This window comes from Neomonachus schauinslandi, chromosome 1 (assembly GCF_002201575.2).
Source record: "Neomonachus schauinslandi chromosome 1, ASM220157v2, whole genome shotgun sequence".
NCBI classification, from domain to species: domain Eukaryota; kingdom Metazoa; phylum Chordata; class Mammalia; order Carnivora; family Phocidae; genus Neomonachus; species Neomonachus schauinslandi.
This window is the reverse complement of record NC_058403.1, coordinates 93,721,890-93,747,819: the sequence shown is the minus strand read 5'-3', so window position 1 is coordinate 93,747,819 and position 25,930 is coordinate 93,721,890. Positions and strand designations below refer to the sequence as shown.

Here is a 25,930-nt window from a genome sequence, read left to right as displayed (position 1 = left end):
AGGTGGCAATCATTGCCAGACTCTAACACTATTTTTAAAGTTTCTCTTTCTTAAATCAGTACTGGTTTGGGAGAAATCAGTTTCTGATATCTGTGGCTTATTTTACCTAACTCTGTATTTTGGTCTGTAAACCATATTTTCAAAAGTACCTGATTTCTCTAAAATACAAACTCAAATGATTTTCCAAAAGTGCCTTTTTTGGGGAAATATATTACACTTTTTAAAAACTATTTAAACACGGGATGCCTAGGTGGCTCCGTTGGTTAAGCGACTGCCTTTGGCTCAGGTCATGATCCCAGGGTCCTGGGATCAAGTCCCACATCGGGCTCCCTGCTCAGCGGTGAGTCTGCTTCTCCCTCTGCCTGCTGCGCCCCCTGCCTGTGCTCTCCCTCTCTCTCTCTCTGACAAATAAATAAATAAAATCTAAAAATAAATAAATACATACATACATAAAAATAAAAACTATTTAAAGAGGGTTCAAAAAGGTGGTCACTAACTGCAATATTATCTTTGAGCTTTCTCTTCAAAAAACCTTCTTTGAAAAGACTACCATATCTCTTTACTTCATTTTAATTATATAACAAGTAATGACATGGGGCAATTATTATTGGCTCACGGGTCAAATAAAAATGCAAGAACCAATTAATTCTGAGTAATTTCCCTAGAATTGCACAATAGTGGCAGAGTTAAGACTTGATTCCACATGTCTAAAATCCAGATTCTAGCTTTTTCCATGGAACTCCCTCAGCCCCACTCCCTATCTCTTCTTTTTTTTTTTTTTAAAGATTTTATTTATTTATTTGAGACAGAGAGAATGAGAGAGACAGAGAGCACATGAGATGGGGGAGGGTCAGAGGGAGGAGCAGACTCCCTGCAGAGCAGGGAGCCCGATGCGGGACTCGATCCCGGGACTCCAGGATCATGACCTGAGCCGAAGGCAGTTGCTTAACCAACTGAGCCACCCAGGCGCCCTCCCTATCTCTTCTTATGAGTCACATAATCCTCTATCCATACATCATTCTTTCATTTGCTCTTTCATTCTTTCATTCATTCTTTTACCAAACAAATACTTATTAAATGTCTGTGTTATGGACTGAATGCTTAAGTCCTCCCCAAATCCATTATGTTGAAGCCCTAATTCCCAATGTAACTATATTTGCAGATATCTAAGGCCATTAGGTGGTAATTAAGGTTAAATGAGGTCATAAGGGTGAGGTCCTGATCCAATAGGATCAGTGTCCTTATAAGAAGAGACACCAGAGGGCGCCTGGGTGGCTCAGTTGGTTAAGCGACTGCCTTCAGCTCAGGTCATGATCCTGGAGTCCCTGGATCAAGTCCCGCATCGGGCTCCCTGCTTGGCGGGGAGCCTGCTTCTCCCTCTGACCCTCCCCCCTCTCATGTGCTCTCTCTCTCATTCTCTCTGTCTCAAATAAATAAATAAAATCTTAAAAAAAAAAAAGAGACACCAGAGCACTCTGCCCCTCAGCCTATGTTGTGTGTGTGTGCGTGTGCACGTGTGCACACATGCACCTAGGAATGGCCATGTGAAGACATAGCAAGAGGGTGGCCATCTGCAAGCCAAGAAGAGAGTCCCCAACAGAAGCCAAATCAACTATCCTAGATCTGGGACTTCTAGCCTCCAGAATTGTGAGAAAATAAATTTCTGCCATTTAAGTCACCCAGTCAGTCAGTCAGTAGTACTTTGTTATAGCAGCCTGAGGTGACTGATCCAGTCTGGTTATTTCAGGTAATGCACTTAGCATGAAAGAGTACTGCGGACACCACAGATAAAACACGATCAGGACACTGCACTTAGAGGACACAGCTATGGGTATTTTGCTCTATTAAGGAAGCTAGGCAGAAAATTTGGATGTTATACAGTGTTTTAAATTCTTTAGTATATGTATTCACCTTTACCTGGTGCTATGGTGGGGCAAAATGTAAGCAGTACTAAATTGTGACTAGAAAGGTCAAGGAGAATGTCAAGGAAGGGAAGAATCTGAAGAATGAATAGACACTTGCTAAGGATGGGTAGGAAAAGGAGGTTCCCAGGTAGGAAGACCAGTGTGTGCAAAGAATGGAGTCCTGATAGAACATGGGAACTATGAATCATATCTGGTTGGTGTGGGAGAGAGTAAAGTCAAACATAACCCATTTTTTGGCTTCAGCAACTGGACAGATGGTAATAGAATTTATTATACAGGAAATGCTCAAGGAGGGGAGATTTGTTAGTAGAGAAGAGCAAGGATGGTACTGGAGATAGCAATGATTAGTTCAGTTATGATAGACTGGGTTTTGGTAAGGAAAGCAGGAAGAATCTGATGCATAGTATGCACTCAATGATTGTTTGCTGAATATGGATTTCCTCTGTTCATGAATATTTTCCTTGGCCTAAGAGGTGTTTTTTTTTTTTTGTCCCTAAATTCATCATTTTTAAAAATGAAGGAGTATCAAAAAGCAAGGTTACACTAGTTGATCACAATTATCTGTCTAACCAAAAAGAAGAGAAATCAGCTATAGTTGAGAGCAAATATGACAGGAGAGTGATTAAAAATAAGCATGCAGGAGTAGGGCGAGATGCCTTTGTGAAAGTGCCTTTGTTGATCATGACCGGGTTTTGTATTAACTAGGGTAAGATTAGAAGGGGAAAAGAAAAAAAACAACAACAACAACAACCTAGAGTCAAGAGCTCAAGTACTCCTCCATGGATAACAAGATTGCCAAAATCACCAAAAAAGCCCTTTCTCTGGTTTTGTTCATAATACATCTGGAGCAGATAATCCATACTCTCAAAAGTGAGGGCAACCATTAAAATGGTGAAGAAAATTACTGAATTGACCATCAAATGAATTCTTGAACGAGAGAGAAGAAATGGGTGATCTTTAACCAGAGTCATGAACTATTTATAGAGGTATCTTGAATTCTAAGCAATAAAAAAACTCAGTTTTGACATAATAAAAAGAATCATTTTACATTTCTCAAGGTAAGTATTTTCCTGTGTATATACTGAAGACATTCTACTCCCAAGAAGAAAAATAGTTATTTTTAAATTTCCTCTAAATGCCAAATTTTCCCCAGGTTCATCCCCCAATCATAGGTATCCTGTTTAAGGAGACATACTCCTGCATTTATCAACCCTGTAACTACAAAATTATTTTGTTATTAAGCCTTGGTTTATTCCAAGCCTTCTGGATAATCTCGAGCAGTTCTGAACTTGTTGTTTAACTCTGGAGATTTTGTAATAAAAGTTTAATGAGTTACTTATTATTAGAATGTTTATAGCCTTTATTTTAAGGAGAACAAAAATGACGTAAAGTTCTACGCATTTAGTCTAAAACTTATTCAACTCACATATCAGTTAATGCTACAGTGATTTTTTAAAAATCTCTTATCAATATACGTGTCTAAAATCAGTGTAGCCAAACCACAACTTTACCTGAGCCGTGGCTAAGAACACAACTAAGGAAGAATTTCTCACTTGTCATCATGTCAAATCCAGATCTTAACTTTGGGCATTTTAGAATTTGGACAGGGATTGTTTTGATTGAGGCATTTTGCACAGATTTCACAAGAGGATACATAAAAAACAAAGGAACAAAAATGTGAAATTAAGTCCTGAAGGCACAGCCTATTTATTTCTATTTAAAATGCTGACCATATATTCTATTAATGATCATAAATATTAAGAGAACATACCAAATAAATCTAGTTTATCTGATTTCTGTCTAACTGAAATACTAGGAAACCAAGGGTCAATCACATCTCCAAAAAACACTTTCTTGCTGATATGGAAATTGCCTATACATTTTGCGGATATGGACCAGGTTTTCCAGAAATTATAATGTTATGATTTAACCACAAAAGTTTTCAAGTAATAAAAATAAATGGGAAGGAGATACAGCTACAGAATCTGTACAAAAATTATAAGCTCAACATCATATAATTACCTGTTCTTACTGAAATAAAATTTACTTTGATTTTGTAATCAGACTATAACTTCTCATTCTTAGATATTATCAAGATGGGTTCTGTGAAAAGCATGGCTAAAACCAGCAACTGATTTTCATATTGTTTTTTGCCATCATTTTTATGCATGAATTATTCATTAAATCAATTTGAATATAAAGAATCATCACAGAATTGAGTACAGTGTTCATATTCTAGAAGCATGTAGAATCAAAGCAGGGTTATCACAAGAGTGGCAAAATATATTAGAAGGCAGAGCAAAATGACCATGTAGAACAAAATAAAACCAAACTAACTAAGCCACAAAAATGGAGAAACAAATGTTTCCTCCAATCTTTCAAGCCTTGCTCCCAAAGAACTGATAAAATACAATAAGCTAGTCATATGATGACGTTTGTTTATGCCACATACTATATGGATGGCCATATATGATGCTTCTAAACGATGTTAATTATAAAAACTGTATTTGTTTCCTTTGGTATGTTTGTAAGTTGATACTATTCTTTACCATTCATTAGTTGAGTTCCTCTCTATCATGCTATATATTTAGGCAACATTTTGTTTCTATCAAGAAGCAAGATTATAAGGGAGGTTCATTCTTAAACATCTATTTGAAGACATTTTGCAACATTTGGAATTTGCTTATTTTATGGCCACCTTAAAAATTGATCTTTTCTTCACACATCTGCATATATTTAAATGTGTAAACTCAAAATGTATTCTTACCTCCCATCCATAGCTGGGGTCTTTCAGGTTTGACCTCTGCTCTCCCACATAAGGCCCAAACTTTTCACCTGCTTCAATCTTCCTTTTGGTCCATATTCCTAGTCCCGCTCCAGGCATATTTGACTCTCGAAGTTCAAACTCGGCAGGAATGGGGATATCATCAGGGATGTAGATGGGGGCTTTGTATGGAGAGCCCTCCTTTGGCGTGAATGCTTCACTGGATGTGGCTGGAGAGCATGGCTCTTGAATATTGAGGGAGGGAGTGCTGGCTACTCCATCTGCATCTGGCATTTCTTCCAAAGGAATTTCAGGGTAGCTGCCATATACACACTCATTACCTGTGAACAAATAATAACTTTGTGAATTCCAACTAATACAGAAGAATCAAAATCCCACAGCTCAGTAGCCACCTTATAATGCTGTTGTTCTTTGAAGACAAAATTGGGAAGGCCATTGTTAAAATATGCCTGCATTAAAATCTCTGGGATTCACAGATGGGGGATTTGGTTTATCTGTGGTGAATCCATAAATCAAATGAGCTAATCTTCAACTGTCAATACTCTCATGGGCCAGCTCAATCCATTATTTAGCTGGGAAACAACCAGCAATTTAACTATTGATCTAAATAAAGTTGAGATAAGAAGTAAACATATGTGTACCTACAACCCCACAAACCATCCTAAATCGGGAGGTGAAAGCATTACACGATGTCTTGGAAAGTTGTATCATGCAATGTATCTTGGACTAAACTGTAGGAGATTGTCAAAGATTCCAAGGGCTACCATGGGCAACGGGGCTTAAATTTGTGTGGCAGGACTATTTATTGGAGTATTAATTTGTGTTTGTTCTTTATCTTTCCTATTTCAAACACATCACCAAGCCATTGGTATTCTTTGCCTCAACAACTTACGCAGAGCAGAGAATTAAAGCTACTTGAAGCTAGTGATTCCTCTGGACATTTGTGAAAACAAAAATCATTACAGAAATTTGGTGAGTTTTCCAGAGGGGAAAGCAAGGTAGAGTAACAAGGAGTCTGGACACTCCACACTGGGGCTCTCAGGACTCCACAAGGCAGCACAGCACCCACACCTGAAGTAAATGAGTGCACCATTTCAGACCTTAAGATCTTTATGCAATTTGCTGGGGTCTTTTTAAAGAATGGTGACTGAGCTTGAATTTCCCACCAGTTCACCAGATGAAGGGGATTTCAGTTATCTTAAAGCAAATAAGCACACGTTTCTTGTCCACAGGGATTATGGACTGAGAGTCATACCTGATTTGTTTGATTTGTAGACCTTCAAGGAGAGAACTAAGAAAAATGGGTTGAAATTATAAGTAGACAAATGTCAATCGGAGCCATCCAAAGGTAAAATGAGTTGCCTTAAGTTCCCATCATAGGCCTTCTAACATAGCCTAGATAACCATAAATTAGGGATAATATGGAAGAATTTCAGCTTTAGGATGATGACTAGGCTAGATGACTTTTAAGATGCTACCAACCCTGTAGTTCTATGAATTATTAAAATCTTCCAAGGTAGTTTATTGGGCTAGAGGGTAGAAAACCTGACTTCTAGCCCCAATTCCTTATCTGACTCATTATGGAAATTTATTAACCATGACAGTCATTAACAATTGTTGATCAAGTATTGACTCCACTTAAAGTTCTGTAAAGTACAAAGTGATAGCACATGCAAAAATATCTTTCTAAATTAAGTGCTTGGTTCCTGAGTTAAATGATAAGACAATGCCATTTAAACCAAGCATAGAACCAAATTCCAGAACCCAACCTTATTCCTATAAGACATTTGACCTCAACATACAAGCTCATTATCATTCAAGTTCATTGTATCCAAAATCTTGTACATTATCATCTGCCCTCAAACTGAGTCTCCTACCTGCTTTACTATGTCTATTAAGAATACTGTTTTCCCCTAATTATCCATGTTCAAGGTTCTAAAATAACATGGACATTTTCTCTCCTTCATCCTCCAATCTGTTCAGTCATTAAATTCTGTCCATTCTTCTTGCAAGATTTTTACATTCATCTCATCCACGTTTTCATTCCTGAATCCTCTAACAGTCCTCTAAATATATCTCCAGACCTCCAGCCTCCAACCTCCAGTATTCCTCAACACTGAGAATGCTGCCAAATTTATCTTCCTGGCACGCCCATTTTTCTATGCAATAGCCTCCAATAATTCCCAGTATTCATAGGTAAAATCCAGAGTTCTTAGGCTAGGAATAAAAAACCATTCTCCCGTTCTCTCTGATTCTCAACACTACCTAGTAGGAAACCGTAGGCCAGAATAAGCTTATCCCTGTCTTCTGAGCTCAGTGAGCTTTTCCTCTGCAGTTCTTCCTGCTGTGTAACCCTATCTCCACTCCTCTGCCCATCCAACTTGTAGTCATCCTCTCAGGTCAAATTTCAGCTTGTCCCCTCACCATTCCATTTAACACAAATATCCCCCTTCCTTGACTTCCTACAAAATCCACCCCCAAATCTGATGATCAAATAATGCCATGCATTGCTATTTAGTTTAATATGAATGAATCTGTTATTCCAACTAGGAAGTTGGCCCATAAAGGGAAGACTCAGAACTCACAGCTCTTAGAAATTCTCCAAGTGATCTGCATAAAGGTGCTTAATAAAGCTTACTAAATAGATAATTAACCTAACATATAATTTTATCAAACTATTAAACCAAATCAATATGTTTCTACCAAATGCAGGGAACTATTTTGATCCTAAAAAGCACCTTTAAACCCATAGAAATAGAACACAACAGATTATAAACTTTTCTCCAAACCCAACATCAAAAGAAACAATTTTAGTAATGCCCCAAAGAAATATCATCAGAGAAAAACACTTCAGGGTCCAAATGCCCTTGATAAAGTCTATCTAAATCTATCCTTCAGGGAGATTTTGCACTTCAACCTAAGAGCCAAAAGTTCACTAGCACTCTTGATACAGCTAAAAACATATAAAAAAACCATCTCTCTAGAATTGTAACATTTAACTACTGCAAATGCAGAGTTACTTTACAGATTCTTAAAGGGATTTATCACACATTGTGAAGACTTTGTTTTCCTCGAGAAGTAAGTGCTATAAATTGGAAGTATTGTATAATCTATAGACCTGTCCACTTAAGCAGCAGGAAACCAAAAGGCATCCAAATGAATAGAACTATTTCCTCCAGTAATTATCCATTAAAAGTCAGTAAAATTTCCCCTATTTCCTCAAAGGGTTAAATCACTCATACTGTCAGTTCCATCAAAGTGATCTCAAATCTTGAAAAAGGATAGAGACAAACCCATCTGGGCCCCCCCACTGGCATAGCTGACCTCATGACCTTTGAGTTACCCACAAACTCTCCCAATGCATAATCTAACGAGTGCATTTTGATTTCAATTCTTGTGGAGACAAAGTACACATGTGTGCCCAGGCTGCTGCATAGAAGAATTTGAATTTAAAGCCTGAATGCAATTCTGCTTACAATGGCAAAAAATTCCAATTAAACCTAAAGAACAACTTATATAGGTCACGCAAATCCAGGAGAAAGACTCACGGTCCTATTCATCCACAGGCAGACATTAAATGTATATGCAAACCCAGGCAATTTGTTTTCAAGCCTCTGTTAATCTAGTATCATCTGAATTAAATATAAAAAGGGCTGTGGTGACAAAAAATAGAAACAGAAAACTGCTGAGTTTTACATATCGAAACATGCAACAATATTTCACTGTAATCTAGCATTACAAATTTTTCAACAGCAAATGCAGTTTATCACACCACATTGAATATTTGCATAAACCAAAGTAAACTAATGCCTCCATGTACATTACTCAAGAACTATCCTAAAAGCTGCTAAAACATTTCATCTAAATGACAGATTACCTCAATTATCCTATCTCCATTAAATCTCTGTTATTGGAGGGGAAATTGGGCACATTTACAATAGGTAAGTATCAGGTAAGAACCGCTATATACATTAGTGGTCCCATAAAGATAAATAACCCTTGTAACTTCTTGGAGCTGAGCTGCCTGCTACCGGAATTTGCTTCATGCATCCTTTAGATGTATCATTAACTGAGTGAGGACAGAAAGACAAGCTTATTGTTGGATATGAGACAAATGACTTGGGCAATGCTCTTGGAAATCAGCCTCTTCGATTCCGGTTTTAAGTGTTCTAATATTCCCAGAGACCAAGCCAGATCACACTCTTGGATTGGAGTATATTTATTTCTATGACTCTTTGAATAACTAACATAGGGTTCTACTTGAGAGAGTTCCATTCTGAAAGCATGTCAGAATCTGCAAAGAGAAAACTGCAGATAATAATGGTAACTTCCAAAGACGTATCTATATGTTCTCACTTTAACATTCACAATCCTGTAAGAAAGCCAAGGTGATAATAATCTTCTATTTTCCAAATCCGGAATCTGATATTCCAGGAGGCTAAAGAGTATATCCCAAATCACCTGAGACTGAAATGCAGGTGTCCAAACTCAACCATGTCTGTAACTCTCAGGCAATTTGCTTTTTTTGTTTTAAAGTTTGTTTGTTTCAAAATTATGGCCATATTGTGTAAATAATCTATTTTCTGCTTTTTCACTTACATTTTATTATGAACACTTACGTTTTTAAAAATATTTCCTAAAAATACATTTAATTGCAGCATAATATTCCATTATATGGACCCACAAAAAATGAACTATTTCCATAGTAATTACTTAAGTTGCTTCCAACTTTCTGTTGCATAAGTACCATAAAGATAATACCATTTCATATAAATATGTATATTTGTCCATTTTAATTCCCTTAGATTAGATTCCTGTAAGAAAACAGTGATTATTGACAGATTACTTTTCAGGGGTGTATATCATTTTATATTCCTATCAACTATCCTAGTACTTATTATTTCTTGCTTTTAAAATTTATTAATACAATGGAAAAGATTATATGTGTATTGTTATTTTAATTCACATCTCAGTTGACTGCTGAGACTAAATATTTTTGTCATTCCTATTTCTCCTTTTGCAAATTGTTCATTGTTTTTGTCCATTTTTAATTGAGCTTTTATTGGTCTGCCTTATTAATAATAAAAAAACTCATCCCTTTGATATAGTTTGTGCTGCTTTCCCTAGTAAATCATTTATCATTTGGTTTTTTAATGGGTTTGTGTTGTATAAAAATTTTAACCTTTATGGAAGGAAGTCTATTTTTTCCCTTTGTGACTTTTACATTTTTCTTAGAAAGTCCTTACCCATCCTAAGGAAGAAAGAGTGATTCTCTTTTATTTTCTTTGAGTTCCATAGTTGCTTTTCTACTAACCTTGGACTACCAATGACTTACTGCTGAGTGAAAAGCAGAGAAAAACGATTTCATTTATTTGAGCTCCTGTGGACGGCAAGCTAGGAAAAAAAAGGGCCATTTCACTCGTAATTCTTTGGTTCTTATTTGCAAGGCTGGCCTAAGATGCCTTTTCTTTTTGTGGGTTTTATATAACTCACCATTTGTTTCACTTGGCCTCTCTAGTTTAACTGCAAATCTTCTGGGCAGATGCCATTCAAAATCCCAAACTTCACCATTAATAGCGTTCAGTACCCGTCATAATACTTATCAGGCAGCATTATCATTAGGGAGACCAGCATAAATAATTTCCTCTTTACTCTTCATGTTCGCTCATTGAGAGAAAATATTTAGCAACTAACTAGAGTTTAATTTTCATATTAAAAGCGTACAGACACGTAGCTTGACTATAAAGTAAGACTGATTTCTGTAGGCATTAAGCAAGAAATCAGCTCTTTCTGCTCAGCCATACACACGTATGCATACAATACACACATCCACATGCACGTGCAGTGCGTGTGCGTGTGTGTAATAGCTCACTAATCTTTAAAATAGGCTGAGACAGAAACATGGTTTGAGATCTCAGGCCGACTGGTTGAGATCATAACTACATAAAACAACTGCCAGGAGGAGACCAGCTAGGGAATTGAACAGATTAGGTAACTCAGAAATGTAGACATTTCCCCCCATTATGTTCCTCATTGCAGTTTTGTAATAAAAACATGAGCAAACTTCAAAGGAAGCTCTGTAGTAAAGGTTAATTGCTACTAAAGAAGAGGGTGGGCCCGAGCGCCAGTACTCTGGGCCCAACTTGCAAGCAGACAGGAAGGATTACACGTGGCTGAGAACTGAGGATGCGTGCCCAGCTCTAGGAGGAGAGGAGGCACCGCCAAACCTCAAGGCCCACCAGGGACCTCCTGGTAGGACGTGAGCACAGGAACACAAGTCCCTGAGTCCACGCCTGCTAATGGTGGGGCAGGCTGGGGCGGGGGGAGGGGCGGGAGGGGGGAGACATCCATTTCCTCCCAAAATTCAAACTGGACGTGCTCTTCTTCCCTTGTTAGGACACTTCCAGAACGACTCCAGCAGCATGTCTGTGAGAAAGCAGAGGACCTCAGGAGCCAGCTCTTCTGCACCAGCAACACAACCAATAAACGCGCGCTGGGCTTGGGGAAAAAGGAGGAGCCCGAGTAATGTCAGATGCACAGACAGAACAAAGGAGGCGGCTGTGACCTGGCCAGCAGAATATTCAGTGAGAATGGCCCCAAGATAATGAAATTTAAGATCCCAATGAAAGGAAGAAAGGAGACTAGTAAAAGTAAGGAAAATGATTGTCCAGAAAACGAACTTAAGCCAGCTTTGAAGGACCGGATAAGGGTCCAGAGGTACAGGTTTAGAAAAGAGAGGCATCTACTAGAATGGGAGCTGCTAATGGACCTGGTCTTCAGAACGTGCTGCCTCCAGAGAGGGCTGAGAAGAAAATAGACCTCCATGGAACCTTTTGACACTGAACCGCGCTTGTAGAATTCATGTCTCTGGAGACCATTATTTTGGCGAGATAATCTATCAACATGGCTTGGCACATGGAATTTTTTAAATGACCTTCTAAGCTTCCTTGCTCCTCAAGTATTTGCTACTTCCTTGTACCATGCTATTCCATTTCTTTCTTATGGAACTTTTTTCCCCAGTGCTTCCTAAAAATATTTCATTTATGGGCTGTCAAAAAGACCAAAAAGTATGAAAGAGTGTTGGGAGGCCAACAAGGGAGGTGGCAGAAAATACCACATGAATTGGAAGTAAGGGACCAAATCAATGAGCAAACATTTATCTTGCTCATAGGATTGTGGCATACCTCTTGCTTGTCCTGTGGCTTTTAAATCTGATTAAGAGTTTCTCCACTCTCCTAGGAATTTCACAGACTTTTCACTAAACAAATATGGTTTGTGAATTAAACTGGTAGCTTCTAAGCTATTATGAAATGGGTTTGGCCACTTTCAAAAGTTCCTCTTCAGAGGTGGAACTAAGCTTTTTAAAAAGGGTTATGGAAAGAAATTGCCAAAAAATTCATAGTTGAGGTACCAGTAAAGCCCTTCAGTATCTACTTACAGAATCTAAAACAGCTAAAATAAAGACATTAAAGCTCTGTGAGTACTACTCCAAGGAAAAACACTGCCTGGTTAATGTTTGGCTTAGTCAGTTGTCAGGGAACCACGGTCACCAATACCCACGGGACTGCCCAGGTAAGAACAGACTTATCACCGATCAGATAGGCGTCTTTTTATATTATAACTCTGTGATTCAACTTTCTTTTAGCAGTACAAATTTTTAAGAGACTTGTGGCAAGCTTTGAACTGATGGCTTTTCTCATAAACTTTTTTACATCCCCAAAGTGATTTTCTTTCAGATTCATTTAGGGTAAAATAGAAATGCCCTGAAATTATGGTGCAGCAGACTGGGAGGTTACTCCTCAGGCAGTCTGAAATGACCAGAGTATAGCCTTTCAGTATTCAAGCCATATCTACAGTAATTATTTGCCAACGTATCTAAAAGAAGGCAGGCATTTCCTGTTGCACACAAATGGGACCATTTAGATAAAACCATTTATCTAAATGACTGTTTAAACAGGTATTTAAGAAAAGACTATCACAAGCAGGAATTTACTGATGACGGAACACATTCGTTTAGGGCTGGACACATTAGTTGAGGACTAACCATTGTCAGGAAAGGAAGCATATCAGCATCAGGAAGGTATAGAGAATATTTTACAATTCCCACATGGGTCAAGATGGGGGATTGTGGGCCATGCCATTTGCAACTGGGGAAAGCAGGAGGGGCACAAGCCCCATTATCGAAATCTGGATTCAGCAACTGGTCTCCAGCGCCTGGAGTAACCATGAGAGTCAGAGCGTGAGAGTCGTTGCTCTTTTGGGTCCCTGTTTCCCTATCCAGAAAACAGGCACATTGGACAAGTTCAGCCCCAGGTTCATTCCACTCAAGCAATCCAGATTCTACATAATAAAAATCAAAGGATGGTCAAGGTTTGGTGTACCAAAAGCTTTTATATAAAATATATTTCCTGAAAAGACACTTTGAGAATTGGTTTGGTCTCTCTCACATGTAACCTAGGAAAGACTGTACTCTGGCTGCCTAACTTTGCTCTAACCAGTGAAACTAGAATTTATTCCCAGTAGAGGCTTATAAAACTGGGCTGTTATTCTCACATTAAGTAGACTGCCCTCTGGTGAGGACTGTGGTTTACGTGTGGGCAGAATGTGTGGTTTACTACCTCTAATTTGTTTATGTTGTTGATGGTGGTTTCAGAAGAAAGCAGCAGCCCTTCCCATGCTAAGGAGTGACCTGATTTGCTTCCTTAAAAAAAAATGAAAAAAAAAAAAAAAAGAAGTGTTTAAAGGGGGAGGGGAGCATGAGGGCGCATTAATGTGCCATTGCTAATGGAGGAGCAACTGGGATCCCTTTGACCACAGCTCTGCTTCATTCAGCTCTGCATGTGAAATGAGAGCCCCAACTTGTTTATTATAATTACCTAAGTGTGGCTTGGTGGCTTTTGGCAGAGATCCTTCTTGCCTCCAAAAGAGAGACCAAAACTCAGGAGCTACAAGTTAAAGGAAGGCGGGGGGTGGGGGAGTGGAGTGCATTTTGTAACGAGGAGACTGAATTCTAATATAAACTGGGGTGAAAATATTCAAAACAACCCCAAAAAGATGAAGATCAAAAAGTAAATGGGATCGAGCTCTACTTTCTACCATGTAATAAACAGAGATAGGTGTGTAAGAGAACTGAACAGTGTAAATGTAAGTTCACATTCATTCTCACAGCTGACTTGATGCAGACTCTTCCCTACTGCTACAAAACAGAAGAGCTTTCTTATAACCAGGAGTTCTACATAAAGAAAAGAAAATAATTATGCATGTCTGGCAGAAGAGGGAGTTCTAGCAATGGCTTGCTGATAAAAAGGAATGTGAACAAGCAATAGAACACTATCCTAACCACTCTCTTGGTTTGATAAGGAGCGGAGAGTGCCCAAAAGAATGAGATTTTGTTAGAGTCTCAAAATTAGGTTTTATTTGAAAATGAACGATGGTCCTTGTTCTCACGGGGCTTGGTAGCGAAGACAACAATGACTTCTGACCTCAAAGTGATTCTGTGGGGAAAGTTCCTTGATGTGGGCTAATTTCAGCTTGGACTCTGGCCCCATTGCAAATATAGTGTCTTCAGTGTAAAACAAGTTTAGATGGTTCCAAGGAGTTCATTTTTCTGCCTCCATTTTAAGCTATAAAGGCCCCCATATTGAATTTCCCACCACTACATCGTATTAAACATAAAATCATTCAAAACCATGGGGATGGATGGAATGTCATTGAAAAACATAAAAGAAGGTTGGTTTTTTTTTTTTTAATCTGGGAGAACAGTATATACTTTGGTAAAAAGTGTTTTCAGAAAAATATGAACAGATGTGCTATGCATATGTATATACACACACTAAACAGCACTTATGATTTGAGAGCGGGTAATTTCAACATTGCTAAGTGGTAACACAAGCTAGGTATTTAAGGGAATGATATAATATGACAACTTCATAGACTACCAAACTATGCATGGTCTCTGGAAACTGTCATTATCAACATGTACAATAACTAGTAGCATTAGGTGGTCTGTACAGTATCCCTCAATGTCTAATTGAGTCACACGGTCTTAAGACACTTGACGGGCACCAGGCACTGCCTCCTAATGAGAACTGACTTTTTTAAAAAAGGCATTCAAGACCTCTCCTATATAAATTACTATTGTTTGCAGCAAGAGAGGATTATAAATGTTTGCTGGCAAAAACTAAATTTATTTACAAACTGGGTCTAATTTATTTATGGCTCCAGTACAATCGGCTTTTGTAGAAATATTTATGTTATCTGTACTTCTGCCTCACTAAACTCTACCACAATCATAAACACTGTTGAAAAATTATTTGCAGTTAGCAGGATTTAAACTACCCATTATATCACCAGCTAGTGCCAGTAAACTTTTGCACTGGTTGATAAAGTTTCCTCTGTGGAATAAATACACATTTGACTTTCAAAATCTTTGGTGGGCTCCATACTATGAAAAGTGAAGGATTAAACACATGCCCCAGACTTTACCAGTTTTGTGTGAGTGCTTCAATTGCACATTCCAACTGAAGTTTTGACTACAAAAGTGCCCAGATTTCAATCTTTTTCTAGCATTAAAAGAAGAATTAGATGATTGAAGTGTAGGGGTGATGGTCTTTGCCAAAGATGCTACTTTTCACCTTTGTTCACTTGTCCCTTCCAAAATGTTATTTGGCACCATGTTGTGCCTTGCATTGTGCAAGTTGCTAAGGCTAGATATAGAGTTGGATAAGATACATTTCCTGCCCTCAAGCCTTTTGAGTTGAGTAGTGAAGACAGCAATGGTACCAGGTATGCAACAATGCAATCCAATAAGGTATAAGTTGAGGTCAGGAAGAGTGATGAATGTTAACAGCTGAGTAGAAGCAACTGCAGTTGAGCATGCCAACTTGATAAAAAACTCCTAACCTTTTGATCCTAAGGCTAGGATCAAAATAGGAATGACTTACTCCCACTGCTTCTAAATAACTCATAAAATGATGAAACCAACAGGTTATAAAACAGCATGGTCTACATTTCTATTATAAAAGAAGTCAAGAGAAAACCGCATAGAAAAGTTGATGGTTTCCCTGTCATGTAACTAGTAAAAATGTATTTCTGTTTGATCTACTTCATTTAAAAAAAGACTAAAAGTTCTACCTTGAACCAGGCGGGACTGCTGTGATGCCCGTGAAACCCCCACCAGCCTATAGATGGCCTACACCGCATTCATCTTTCAGTGTGAATTGAGAGTTGTGCCAAACAAACCAGAGACAGTTCTGTTCACGTCAGGACGGTGCTATCTTCAGAGGGAAGACTGACCAGATCTCCCTGGAGCCTCCAACCTAAAGCAAGAGCTCATCAGAGAAAATGGCAGTACTACTGATTTCTCGTGTCCCATACTGTAAGAGATGATGGTCCTTTCCCAAATAATATTCACCTACACCTATGATAGTCAAAGTAACAAAAGCCAAAGTAGCAAAATAAATTTCAAGAGCTGTAATTATATGGTGAAAAACAATCTCAAAAAAAAAAAAAAAAAGAGCTATGTGCTCATCAAGGAGCTTCATAAAAAGGAATGCCAAAACCCCGCATATTTGTGACTTCACATTCATTAGCATATGCATAAAATATTTTGCTGCCCATTTATATCAACATTATAACCCTTACTTAGCTCTAGGAATTATTCTCCAAAATAAAAAATCTCAGTGTCTTTGTTTTGTGCTTTTGCTGATCATCTTTCGGGTCTGTTCCAATAAATCTTCTTTAACAAACTGCTTGTTTTAATAGCTTAGAGCCATTCTAGTTGAGTTAAATAAAATATTTTGTCATCATATTGCTTAAACCTCAGGATAATTGACTGAAATATTTATTTTTCATGGCATTGTACAATTTCAGAGCTAAAGAAGCCAGAAAATAATCAGTTTATTCATCTAAACATTTAAGATGCTTGCTGGTTCAGATATATTGTGGATCAATCCATGTAAACCTATGTAAAGTCTGACTGCTTGAGAGGAAAAATTTGAAATGTTATAATTCTATCAAAAGTATATGATGTTAAAAATTTCACCGGGGGCAGGAGAGGTACCAGAAGTCTACAGAACAATTACCCAGTAACTTAATAAGCTTTGTGTTGCTGTTGTTTTTGTTGTTTCTGTTTCTATTATCATTGTATTAATGTATCTACTTCATCTAACTTTTTAAAAAAGATTTTATTTATTTATGTGAGAGAGCAGGAGGAGGAGCAGAGAGAGAGAGACGTACAAGAAGACTCTGTGCTGAGCACAGAGCCCGACACAGGGCTCGATCCCACGACCCTGAGGCCATGACCTGAGCTGAAATCCAGAGGCAGTCGCTTAACAGACCGAGCCACCCAGGCACTCCTCATCTAACTTTTTAATACTCATTCCCACTATTATATTTTAGCAACTATGATCCAACATATACCACAAACCAATAATCATTAAGTCAATAAGACTTCTGTATACAAAGCACCATGGCAGGGTGGGGTAGGGAGAGTACAAAGAATAAAGTAAAATTGCAGATTTCAAAGGACTTACAATCTAGTCAGGGAGATAAGACATATGCCCAGGAAGAATTAAGTTGTATAATATAAGGCTGCATTGAATAGAGTCAAGTGAATGGTACAGAAAATAAGGACTATAATTTTCAACACTAAAAGTGTATTCCTCTTCTTCAAGAGAAAACTGAAATGGAAAATAGCTAAAAATTCTACTTGTGATGAAGACAGATAATCAAGAGGATTGTGAAATAAAGGTTATAGACTCCAGCAAAGCCCTGGAGAGGTAATGACTTTTAATTGGATTGAGTTTATCATATTTGCAGAGGTACAGCAGACATAGAAGAAAGGATTAGAGTGATTTCCACTTCCCATTATTTGGCATAATGAGGAAACAGAGGGTGGTCCACATCTCTTGTACATATTTTGAGCCATAGGAGATGCTAAGTGTCAGTTTTGGGTAGCACTGAGCTCTCCTAAATAAACACATTTATTTGGACATAGTTAAGTCAAAATAAGTCACCTGAAAAAAAGGTTACAGGTCATTATTTTGTATAGTGTAAAGGATTTATGAATTTTTAAATTAATGCTCCTAGATCACTACACCATTTCAAGCAGTAGGGTATAACTGCATTTTTCTTCGGTTTAGCTGGCTTAAAGGGTCAAGTGAAAGTACTTGGTTGAAGAAAAAACAGCTGAGCAGACTTTCTTCTCAGTGGAAAGGAAAAGCATTATAAATTTTTCCAAGAAACATCATTATATACATCTAGCCAAAACACACATACACACAACAAACAAACAAAACTTGTGTAAATATGGGGAGAGTCATTAAAGGATCATGCAATTGGCACACCCCAACTCAAGTGAGCCCAAGTGGGAAAGGTTATTAAAGCCACCACCACCAAAACTCCACTGGACTATAAGGTGAAGAAGGGAGGGAGTACGGATGCCTGGTTTATTGCAGAATCCTCAGAATCCAGGGAAGTTTCCAGCCCATGGCAATTCAATGTGTATTTGCTGACTTGAAAACATCAGCCAAAGCAAGCCAATCGTGCTGAAGTGAGTGAATCATTCTTTGCAACATCACCAGCTTCCTATTCTGTAATCTTAACCCATAATATTACAAACAATTCAGATAATCTGTAAACCACAAATCGAATCCAATTTCTGTTTAAACCAGAAGACCAAACTGGGTTCAAGTCCACCTAACCAATTATGTGACCCAGGAAAGCCCCTCAATCTATTTGACCCTCAATTTTTTCACCCATATCTGATTTTTGTTCAATATGGTAGCCCACAGATACATGTGGAAATAAAGTATTAGAAATGTGGTTTCTTCAAATTGAGATGTACTGTAAGTTTAAAAATATATACACCAGATTTTTAAAACTTGGTATGAAAATTATAAAATATCTAGTTGATAATTCTTGTACATTGGTTATATTCTGAAATGGTTTGATATAATGGGTAAAATGAAATATGTTAGTAATATTAATTACACCTGTTTATTTTTACCTGTTTTAATGTAGCTACCTACCAGAAAATTTAAAATTAATATATGGCTCACATTTATTTCTATTAGACAAAAGTGGTTTTTAAAATACGACACAAAATTGAAGTGAGAATCGGAAGAAATAATGCATTTGAGCATCTTTTGTAAACTTTAGGGGAAACTACAAATGCCAGAAGTCATTATCATTATTATAGGGAAAGGTTCTCATGTCTCTAGGTCTTAAGTGACACCTCTTAAAGGTCAGTGTCTTTCAGGTCTACCTGCATTCAGGTAACAAAAAGTGATGGCTCATGAACAATTCATTCTCTACTACTCCCTTATCAATAAATCTCTCAATAAACACTTGTTGAAACCAAATGTAAAGAAAAATCAATGTGGTCATTGACATGATACAAAAAGATGAGCTCTTTCCAAAACTCCCCTGCCAGGATTTCTGTGTTGATGTATGAAACAGCCTGGATTAAATAAGTTTAGAAGAAGGTTTCTGTTTGAAAGAGGTATTACTGGTCAATGAACAATGAGCAACACTTGATGAGATGATGGGAAATGATGAACTTTTCCCATGATTTTAGCCCAAGATTCAGAGGAGAAGAAAAAGTCACAGGATTAATTTGCCTCTTTCCCTACTTCTTGGGGCAGGCACTTCAATTCCTCCCACAAACATCCCATTCCAACACTTCAAAAAGAATGAATGCCTTGAAACACCTGGCAAATAAAAGAACATGAAAAACTTTCTTTCTGCCCTTCCATTACTTTGGTGCAGTTGGTGAACTTCTGAAAACACCTCCTAGGTCTGAGCTGATGAATGAAGATGGAAACAAGTACTCCCAGGCTGTACTTACATTATACTACCCGGATAACATTCCCAGCAGTTTTAAAAAGTTCCGTAGTTAGGAAGAACGGCAAACCCACCCAGAGTTCTCTCCAAATTCTATTGTGCAAAAGTAAGGAGTAGCCAAGGTTTCTTGGGGCGAGGGGGGAGGGGGGGGGTGGCGGGTAGAAAATTGAATTGTCATATACAGTTCATTCCATACTCTTACCAGATCATGTCTCTAGACACTGATGAATATTAATTGATGTATTTACTACAATGTAAGGCAGTTGCTAACCTGCATTCCAGCCTTTGTTCCAAGCCTCGTATCATTTTCTTTCAGGCTGTTGATGTTGGAGTGGCTGTGTAATCCTAGTGAACTGCTAGCAAAGAGTAATCAGTCAATGCTTTGAAGGTGTCTGGTTCATCCCAATACCTGGGAGCTGCTCTGATAAATAGTATTCTTGGGACTAGGTAAAATTTACCGCTGTGGGAGTAAATACACGTGGGAACTTGACAGGTTATTGTTCTTATTTTTTATTTAAATTTAAACAAAATCTTTTGTTTACAACAAACCCCCACTTGCCCTAAGTTTATTCTGTCCCAAACTGAAGTCACTAAAGCTCTATGTACACTTGCAATGAACGTCTTCTCTGTGTACTTAAAGACTGCTACCCATTTATCACATTTGGGGGCACATTAGTAATAATAAAAACAGAAAACTTCCCTATATCCCATTTTTAAAGTTATTTATTTCTTATTAAGTTTTTTATTTTAGTTCCAATATAGTTATATTAGTTTCAGGTGTACAATATAGTGATTCAGCACTTCCATACAACACCCAGTGCTCATCACGACAAGTGCCCTCCTTAATCCACATCCTATTTCACCCATACCCCCACCCACCTCCCCTCTGGTAAGCACCAGCTTGTTCTCTATGTTAAGAGTTTGTTTCTTGGTTTATCTCCCTCTCTCTCTTTTTTTTTCCTTTGCTCACTTGTTTTGCTTCTTAAATTCCACGTATGAGTGAGATCATATGGTATTTGTCTTTCTTTGACTGACTTATTTCTCTTAGCGTTATACTCTCTAGCTCCATCCATGTTGTTGCAAATGGCAAAAATTCATTCTTTTTATGGCTGCATAATATTCCATAATATTCCATTCTAATAATATTCCATATATTCCATAATATTCCATAATATCCCAAAATAGGATATTCCATTCCACATCATATCCCATTTTTAAAAACCTGGATAAAAGGGATTGAAAAACATATCACACAACTGCTTTTGTGGATGAGTGTATCTGCTGAAGGTGTACCATTCACACAACAAAGTCTTATCCTAGGTTATCAAGAGTGACACTCATTTTAGAAAGATTTCACAGGGTTAGAGCTCATCACTTTTCTTCTCAAAGTTGGTTGAGCGACTGCCTTAGGCTCAGGTCATGATCCTGAAGTCCCGGGTCGAGTCCTGGGCTCCCTGCTCAGCAGAGAGTCTGCTTCTCCCTCTGACCCTCCCCCCTCTCCTGTGCTCTCTCTCTCATTCTCTCTCTCTCAAATAAATAAAATCTTTAAAAAAAAAAAAACTGGCCACAGCTTTCTGGATACCTCAGAAAATGTTTTTGTGATTGGTCATAACCAATTTGCCCATCTTATTTGTCCATAAAAACCTATTCTGTGTCCATGAACATCCTGTGGAATTTGGTTTCTCTGTATTGTTTTCCCTGACAACCTTCTGATCGAAAACACCCTTCTCTCACTCTCCATTCCATGAGTCTTTAGTGAGGGTTTGCTACTGTTCTGAGAGCTAGGGATGAAGTCGTGAGCAAGACCAACAACGTCCCTGTTCTCATGAACCTTACAGTCTGGTGGGGAGAGGGAGAATATGGAGAATATGAGATGGTCCTAAGTTCTGAGGAGAAAACAAAACAGTTTGAAATGTGGGAGTGGTGAAGGTGGAGATCTTTGCTATAGTGAAGGTCTCATGGAGGAAGAAGCATTTAAGATTTATACATTGACATTCTTTCAGATCCCATTTAGATGCTATCTCATCTACTAAGGGTTCCCACTCACCATGGTCACCACTTCCCCCACAAGTGTGAGCTCCTTCCTTGTTGGATCCCCAAGAACATAAAATGTACCTCAGAATATATTCATCTATCATCTACCTTGTGCTGTTAGAGTTAGTTGTTTTCCTGTCTATTTCCCCGTTTTGATTTTCAACTACTTGAGGGCAAAGGCTATGTCTCAATTATCTTTTTACCTTCTTCCCAATACTGTGATTATAGTAGATGCTCAAATTCAAATAAAAAGGCACAGCATAGGGAATGTAGTTAATGGTATTGTAATAGTTTCCAATGGTGACAGATGGTAGCTACACTTGTGGTAAGTGCAGCATAACATGCACTTGTTGAATCACTACCTTATACACTTGAAAATAATGTAACATTGTGTGTCAACTGTACTCAAATTAAAAAAAAAAAAAACTTTAAAAATTGAACCAACTTTAGAAAATGCTAATTATGCACAGTTTCCATTTTTGAACCTTTGTAACTCACCTAGCTCTGAATCTTAAACAGATTTCAAAGGAAGCTGTTATCTACAAAAGTCACTGCCACCACTAGAAAAGAGGTATTTTCTACGGGATTTATAAATCATTGGCCATGCAAAATACTTGCTCAAACAAGTGATAGTTGCCAAGTACTCTTCTAAAGGAGGTTAAAGTTTGGAAACAATGATCTCTTCCAACAAATTTCACATAATTACCCCTTGGTCCAAAAAGGGAATTCTCATGCTTTCTGTTTGAAACTGTCCCCCCAGACTGAGGATTCCCTAGTTGAAAACAATCAGAAAGAAAGGCTTGTGGTTAATAAACGAGAGCCTTGAGCTTCAACCTTGCATAACACATGCTGGATTTCACAACAGCCAGTGAGAGAGTAAGCACAGAGTCTGAAAATTCTACCAGAAAGTTTTGAGTTTTGTTTCTGTGTGTTTTTACACACACTTAGCTCTTTTGATCTGTCTTAATGATTGTGCTCAATAGAGTCTTCCATTCTTTAAATGACACCTTTAAAAAGGTAAGTAAATTGCTCCAATACAAGAATTACTAAGATGAACTTTTAAATGCTCTTTTCTGGGGAATCCAAATGTTCTTACTTATTGGGATCTGATTCTGAAATTCTAGTTTAATAAATGAGCCCACAACCCCCTACCCTCAAAGAGAATGCCTCCAAGTTCAGACTGAGGTAGGATAAATATGCCACGTTCTATTTCAAATACCAAGAAAGAGGTAAGTATTTTCCCTGCTGCTTCCCTGCCCTGTAATTTGACATCCATTTTAATGATGCTTGCTTTATTGCTTGTCAGAAAAGTGAAATGGCCTGTCAATTTTATGGAGTTGCTCCTACCTTTTGGATGGTTATATTACATTTTGAAATAAGTGTATAGCTTCCCCCGCCCCCCTCCCCTTTTTAGCCTAAATGGTGCATGTGTGGGTTTGGTACTTGGCTGCCAGTGGAATGAAGTCATAACTTCAGGAGTCCAAGAGAAAAGATCAAAATCACGCCAACACTTTCATGGATGGGTATATGCTGCTAAATGGGTGTTTACCTAAAAAAGTCATCATCTGGCATGCAGCATAGCAAATGTTCCTAAGCAGCTAACTCATGTATACTAAACAAATTTGGCTTGGCTGCCGTGAGAGCTGCCCTGTGGAAATTCTCAACATACATTTGTTTGATTGAGCCGTCATTCCCAGTTGATCTGCTGATGATCTGTGTCACTTTGTTTAAATGTCCTGGTGTGTTTTTTTATATATATACAGTGAAAAGCCAGTATGTTTCTGTGATGGATTAAATAGAGGTGAAATTTGAGAGTGACTCCTGTTTTTGATTCCTGTTCTCAGACAGGTGGGTCTGGAATGATCAAGAATGTCACATTCAAACACACAGGAAAATATGGAGCCCTTTTGATTTGAAACACATTACTGTAAAGATATATTTGCTACTGTGTTCTCCCAGTACAAGAAGCTATTTAGGATTCCCCATCTAAACAAACACCATATGGGTTAATTCTCAGCATCCTTTTCAAATGTCCAAAAACAAAGGACACAAAACTCGCAGCTGGGAAATGCAATCTGAGAGAAGTGAGCAAGGCCCATTTCTGATGTATGGACTCAGAAATCAAACTCAAGGTGAGGTTAGAACCGAAGGTCCAGATCTCAAATATCCTAGTAATGGTTCAGATGGAAACCCAACACCACAGTGCCATACCATGTCTGAGGCACTAATCAAGCGACTGCCTGTTTGCTCCATGGCTAAAGCACTTCCTCCAGCTAATCTTCCTAGATAGGCTCTCAGCTTTAATAACCTATGGGGTCTGCTGTTAAGTATGGGGATCTGGGCACCATCAGCGCTGATGTCTCCACTCTGCCAAACCCCAGACACCACGTGATACACACGCACCCCCTCCCCTCAACTCCCATGGATGTGGCAGACCTAGGCCTTCTTTAAGCTGGGTCCCCCTACCCCAAAAACACATTTATCCCTGACCCAACCTGCTCTCATACCTGAAATTCCCCCCAATTAAAGCATCATTCCTTGGAGTTAAGGCAAAGCCATCTCCACAAGTCCTCCAGACAACTGATAGTTTTCTTTCGATACGCATTTAACATCTGTTACGGGATGCACAGCACTGAGTCTGCGCTCTAGAAGCCAAAATGACTGGCTTCATTCCTGGCCTCAAAGGGCCACCGTCCAGTAGAGAAGGAAGTCATGCAAATAAATAAAGTCCCCATGATCAACAAACTATGTACAAGGTGCGGAGAAGAAAGGAATTCTGAGAGTGAGAAATATTAGGAAAATCTGCCCAGAGATGGTGACACGTGAGAAGGCTGTTGAAGAATAAAGACGGTTTTGAAGGAGTTTCCCAGAGAAAAGACAAGGGAAGACAGACCATTTCAAGAAGAAGAAAGGGCATACTGAAAGGTATGGACCTATGAAACAGCTTAGTATGTGCATGCGACTGAAGGTTTCTTGGTATTGCCTGATTTATAGCAGGAAAGAGGCAGAGAGAGATGTGAAGAAATAGCCAAAAGTGAGAACCAAATAGCCAAAGGCCTCGATGCCATATTCTAGAGTCTGGCCTTTCTCCTTTATGCATGTGGTGTCAGTGAAGGGGCCTAGGAGGAGAATGGAAAGATCAGAGCTGTGTTTTAGTGGGATCGCTCTGATTGGAAGAACGGGAGAGAGTTAAGACGGATGACACTCGAGGCAGATAAACTAGTCAGATAAACTCTCAATGATCCATTGAGATCACAAAGGCTCTTAAAAAAAAAAAAAGACCGTGATGGTGGAGGATAAAGAATAAGAGAGGTTTAGGAAGTAAAACAGAGTTTGGTGAGGGAGTGGATGGGATAAAATAACCTGCAATGAACAAATATACTATATCACGACTTAGTTTATCAGTGATCAGGAAAGTCTGCCACTCTGAGGGAATGGAACGCATGGGGGATGAGAAGAGAAAGGTTGGAACACCCAACACTAAAGTAGGAGCCCTGGACGGTCAGGAGGCAACAAGAGAACTCTGGGTCCTCAGAGAATTCAGACACTACAGAACCAAGGGGTTTTCCCTTGATGGAAGATTCCATAAAGTTCACAAGATCAGCATGGGACAGGAGAAAAAAAATGTTGTTCTTGTAGGTACAAACAGAGAAAATGCCAAATCAGGCATTCAAGGATATCTTCACTAGGTCTGGCAGACTCTTAAGAAATGTCCACTCCATAACAGGCCTCATTCCTGCAAATTAGTAACTATCCTTTTAAATGTTGAGCGCTCTTACGTTCCCATATTTTAAGTTGTTCAATATGTCTTGGTAATCCTAGCTCAGGTACTTCACTTCACAAAGTGCTCACCAGATACACAGCCCCTTCCTTGTTCAATGTGGCTTGAGATGGAACTCCTAGGGAAAGGCTCCAAAACAAGCCTTTATCTCAACGGTTTTCATAGGAATTTATTAGGCAAAATTAGACTTCGATGTAATTTTACCCCTACATTTGAGACCTTTGAGAAAAAAATAGTTTAATGCCAATAAATCTAATTTATTAGGATAAACTGTAAAATCCAACAAGTGAATATACAGGAAATCTTGAAAATCAACAGTCTCCATCCAGGGCCCTTCCCTTGTTTGCCTTCCCCCACCCCACCAAGAACTCCAAATCCCCAGGGCATGTGGGGGTGGCTCCCTGGTCCATCCTTCAGCCTATGTATGTGCCTCCTTCCCCAAAAGGGGCTGGTCTGCTTGGCAATATTTACTTGTTATTTTCTTAGTGGAAAGAAAGAGAAAAGGGGAAACAGGGAGAGGGTAGAAGTTAGACTTTATTTATTATTGTTTAACATTATTTA

At 38.5% G+C, this 25,930-nt stretch overlaps 1 protein-coding gene across 3 annotated transcripts in view; it reads right to left on the bottom strand.

The window, feature by feature from the left end:
* The window catches only part of MECOM (MDS1 and EVI1 complex locus), a 290,270-nt gene extending 277,860 nt beyond the window's left edge, over positions 1-12,410 (bottom strand). For all 3 annotated transcript variants that reach the window (XM_021702564.1, XM_044914885.1, XM_044914895.1), the window contains exons 1-2: positions 12,377-12,410; positions 4,693-5,030 (exon numbers count right to left, since the gene is read on the bottom strand). In XM_021702564.1, coding sequence (XP_021558239.1) covers positions 4,693-5,030; positions 12,377-12,410 — 372 coding nt within the window. The remainder of the gene's footprint in view (positions 1-4,692; positions 5,031-12,376) is intronic.
* Between the last annotated feature and the right edge of the window lie 13,520 nt (positions 12,411-25,930).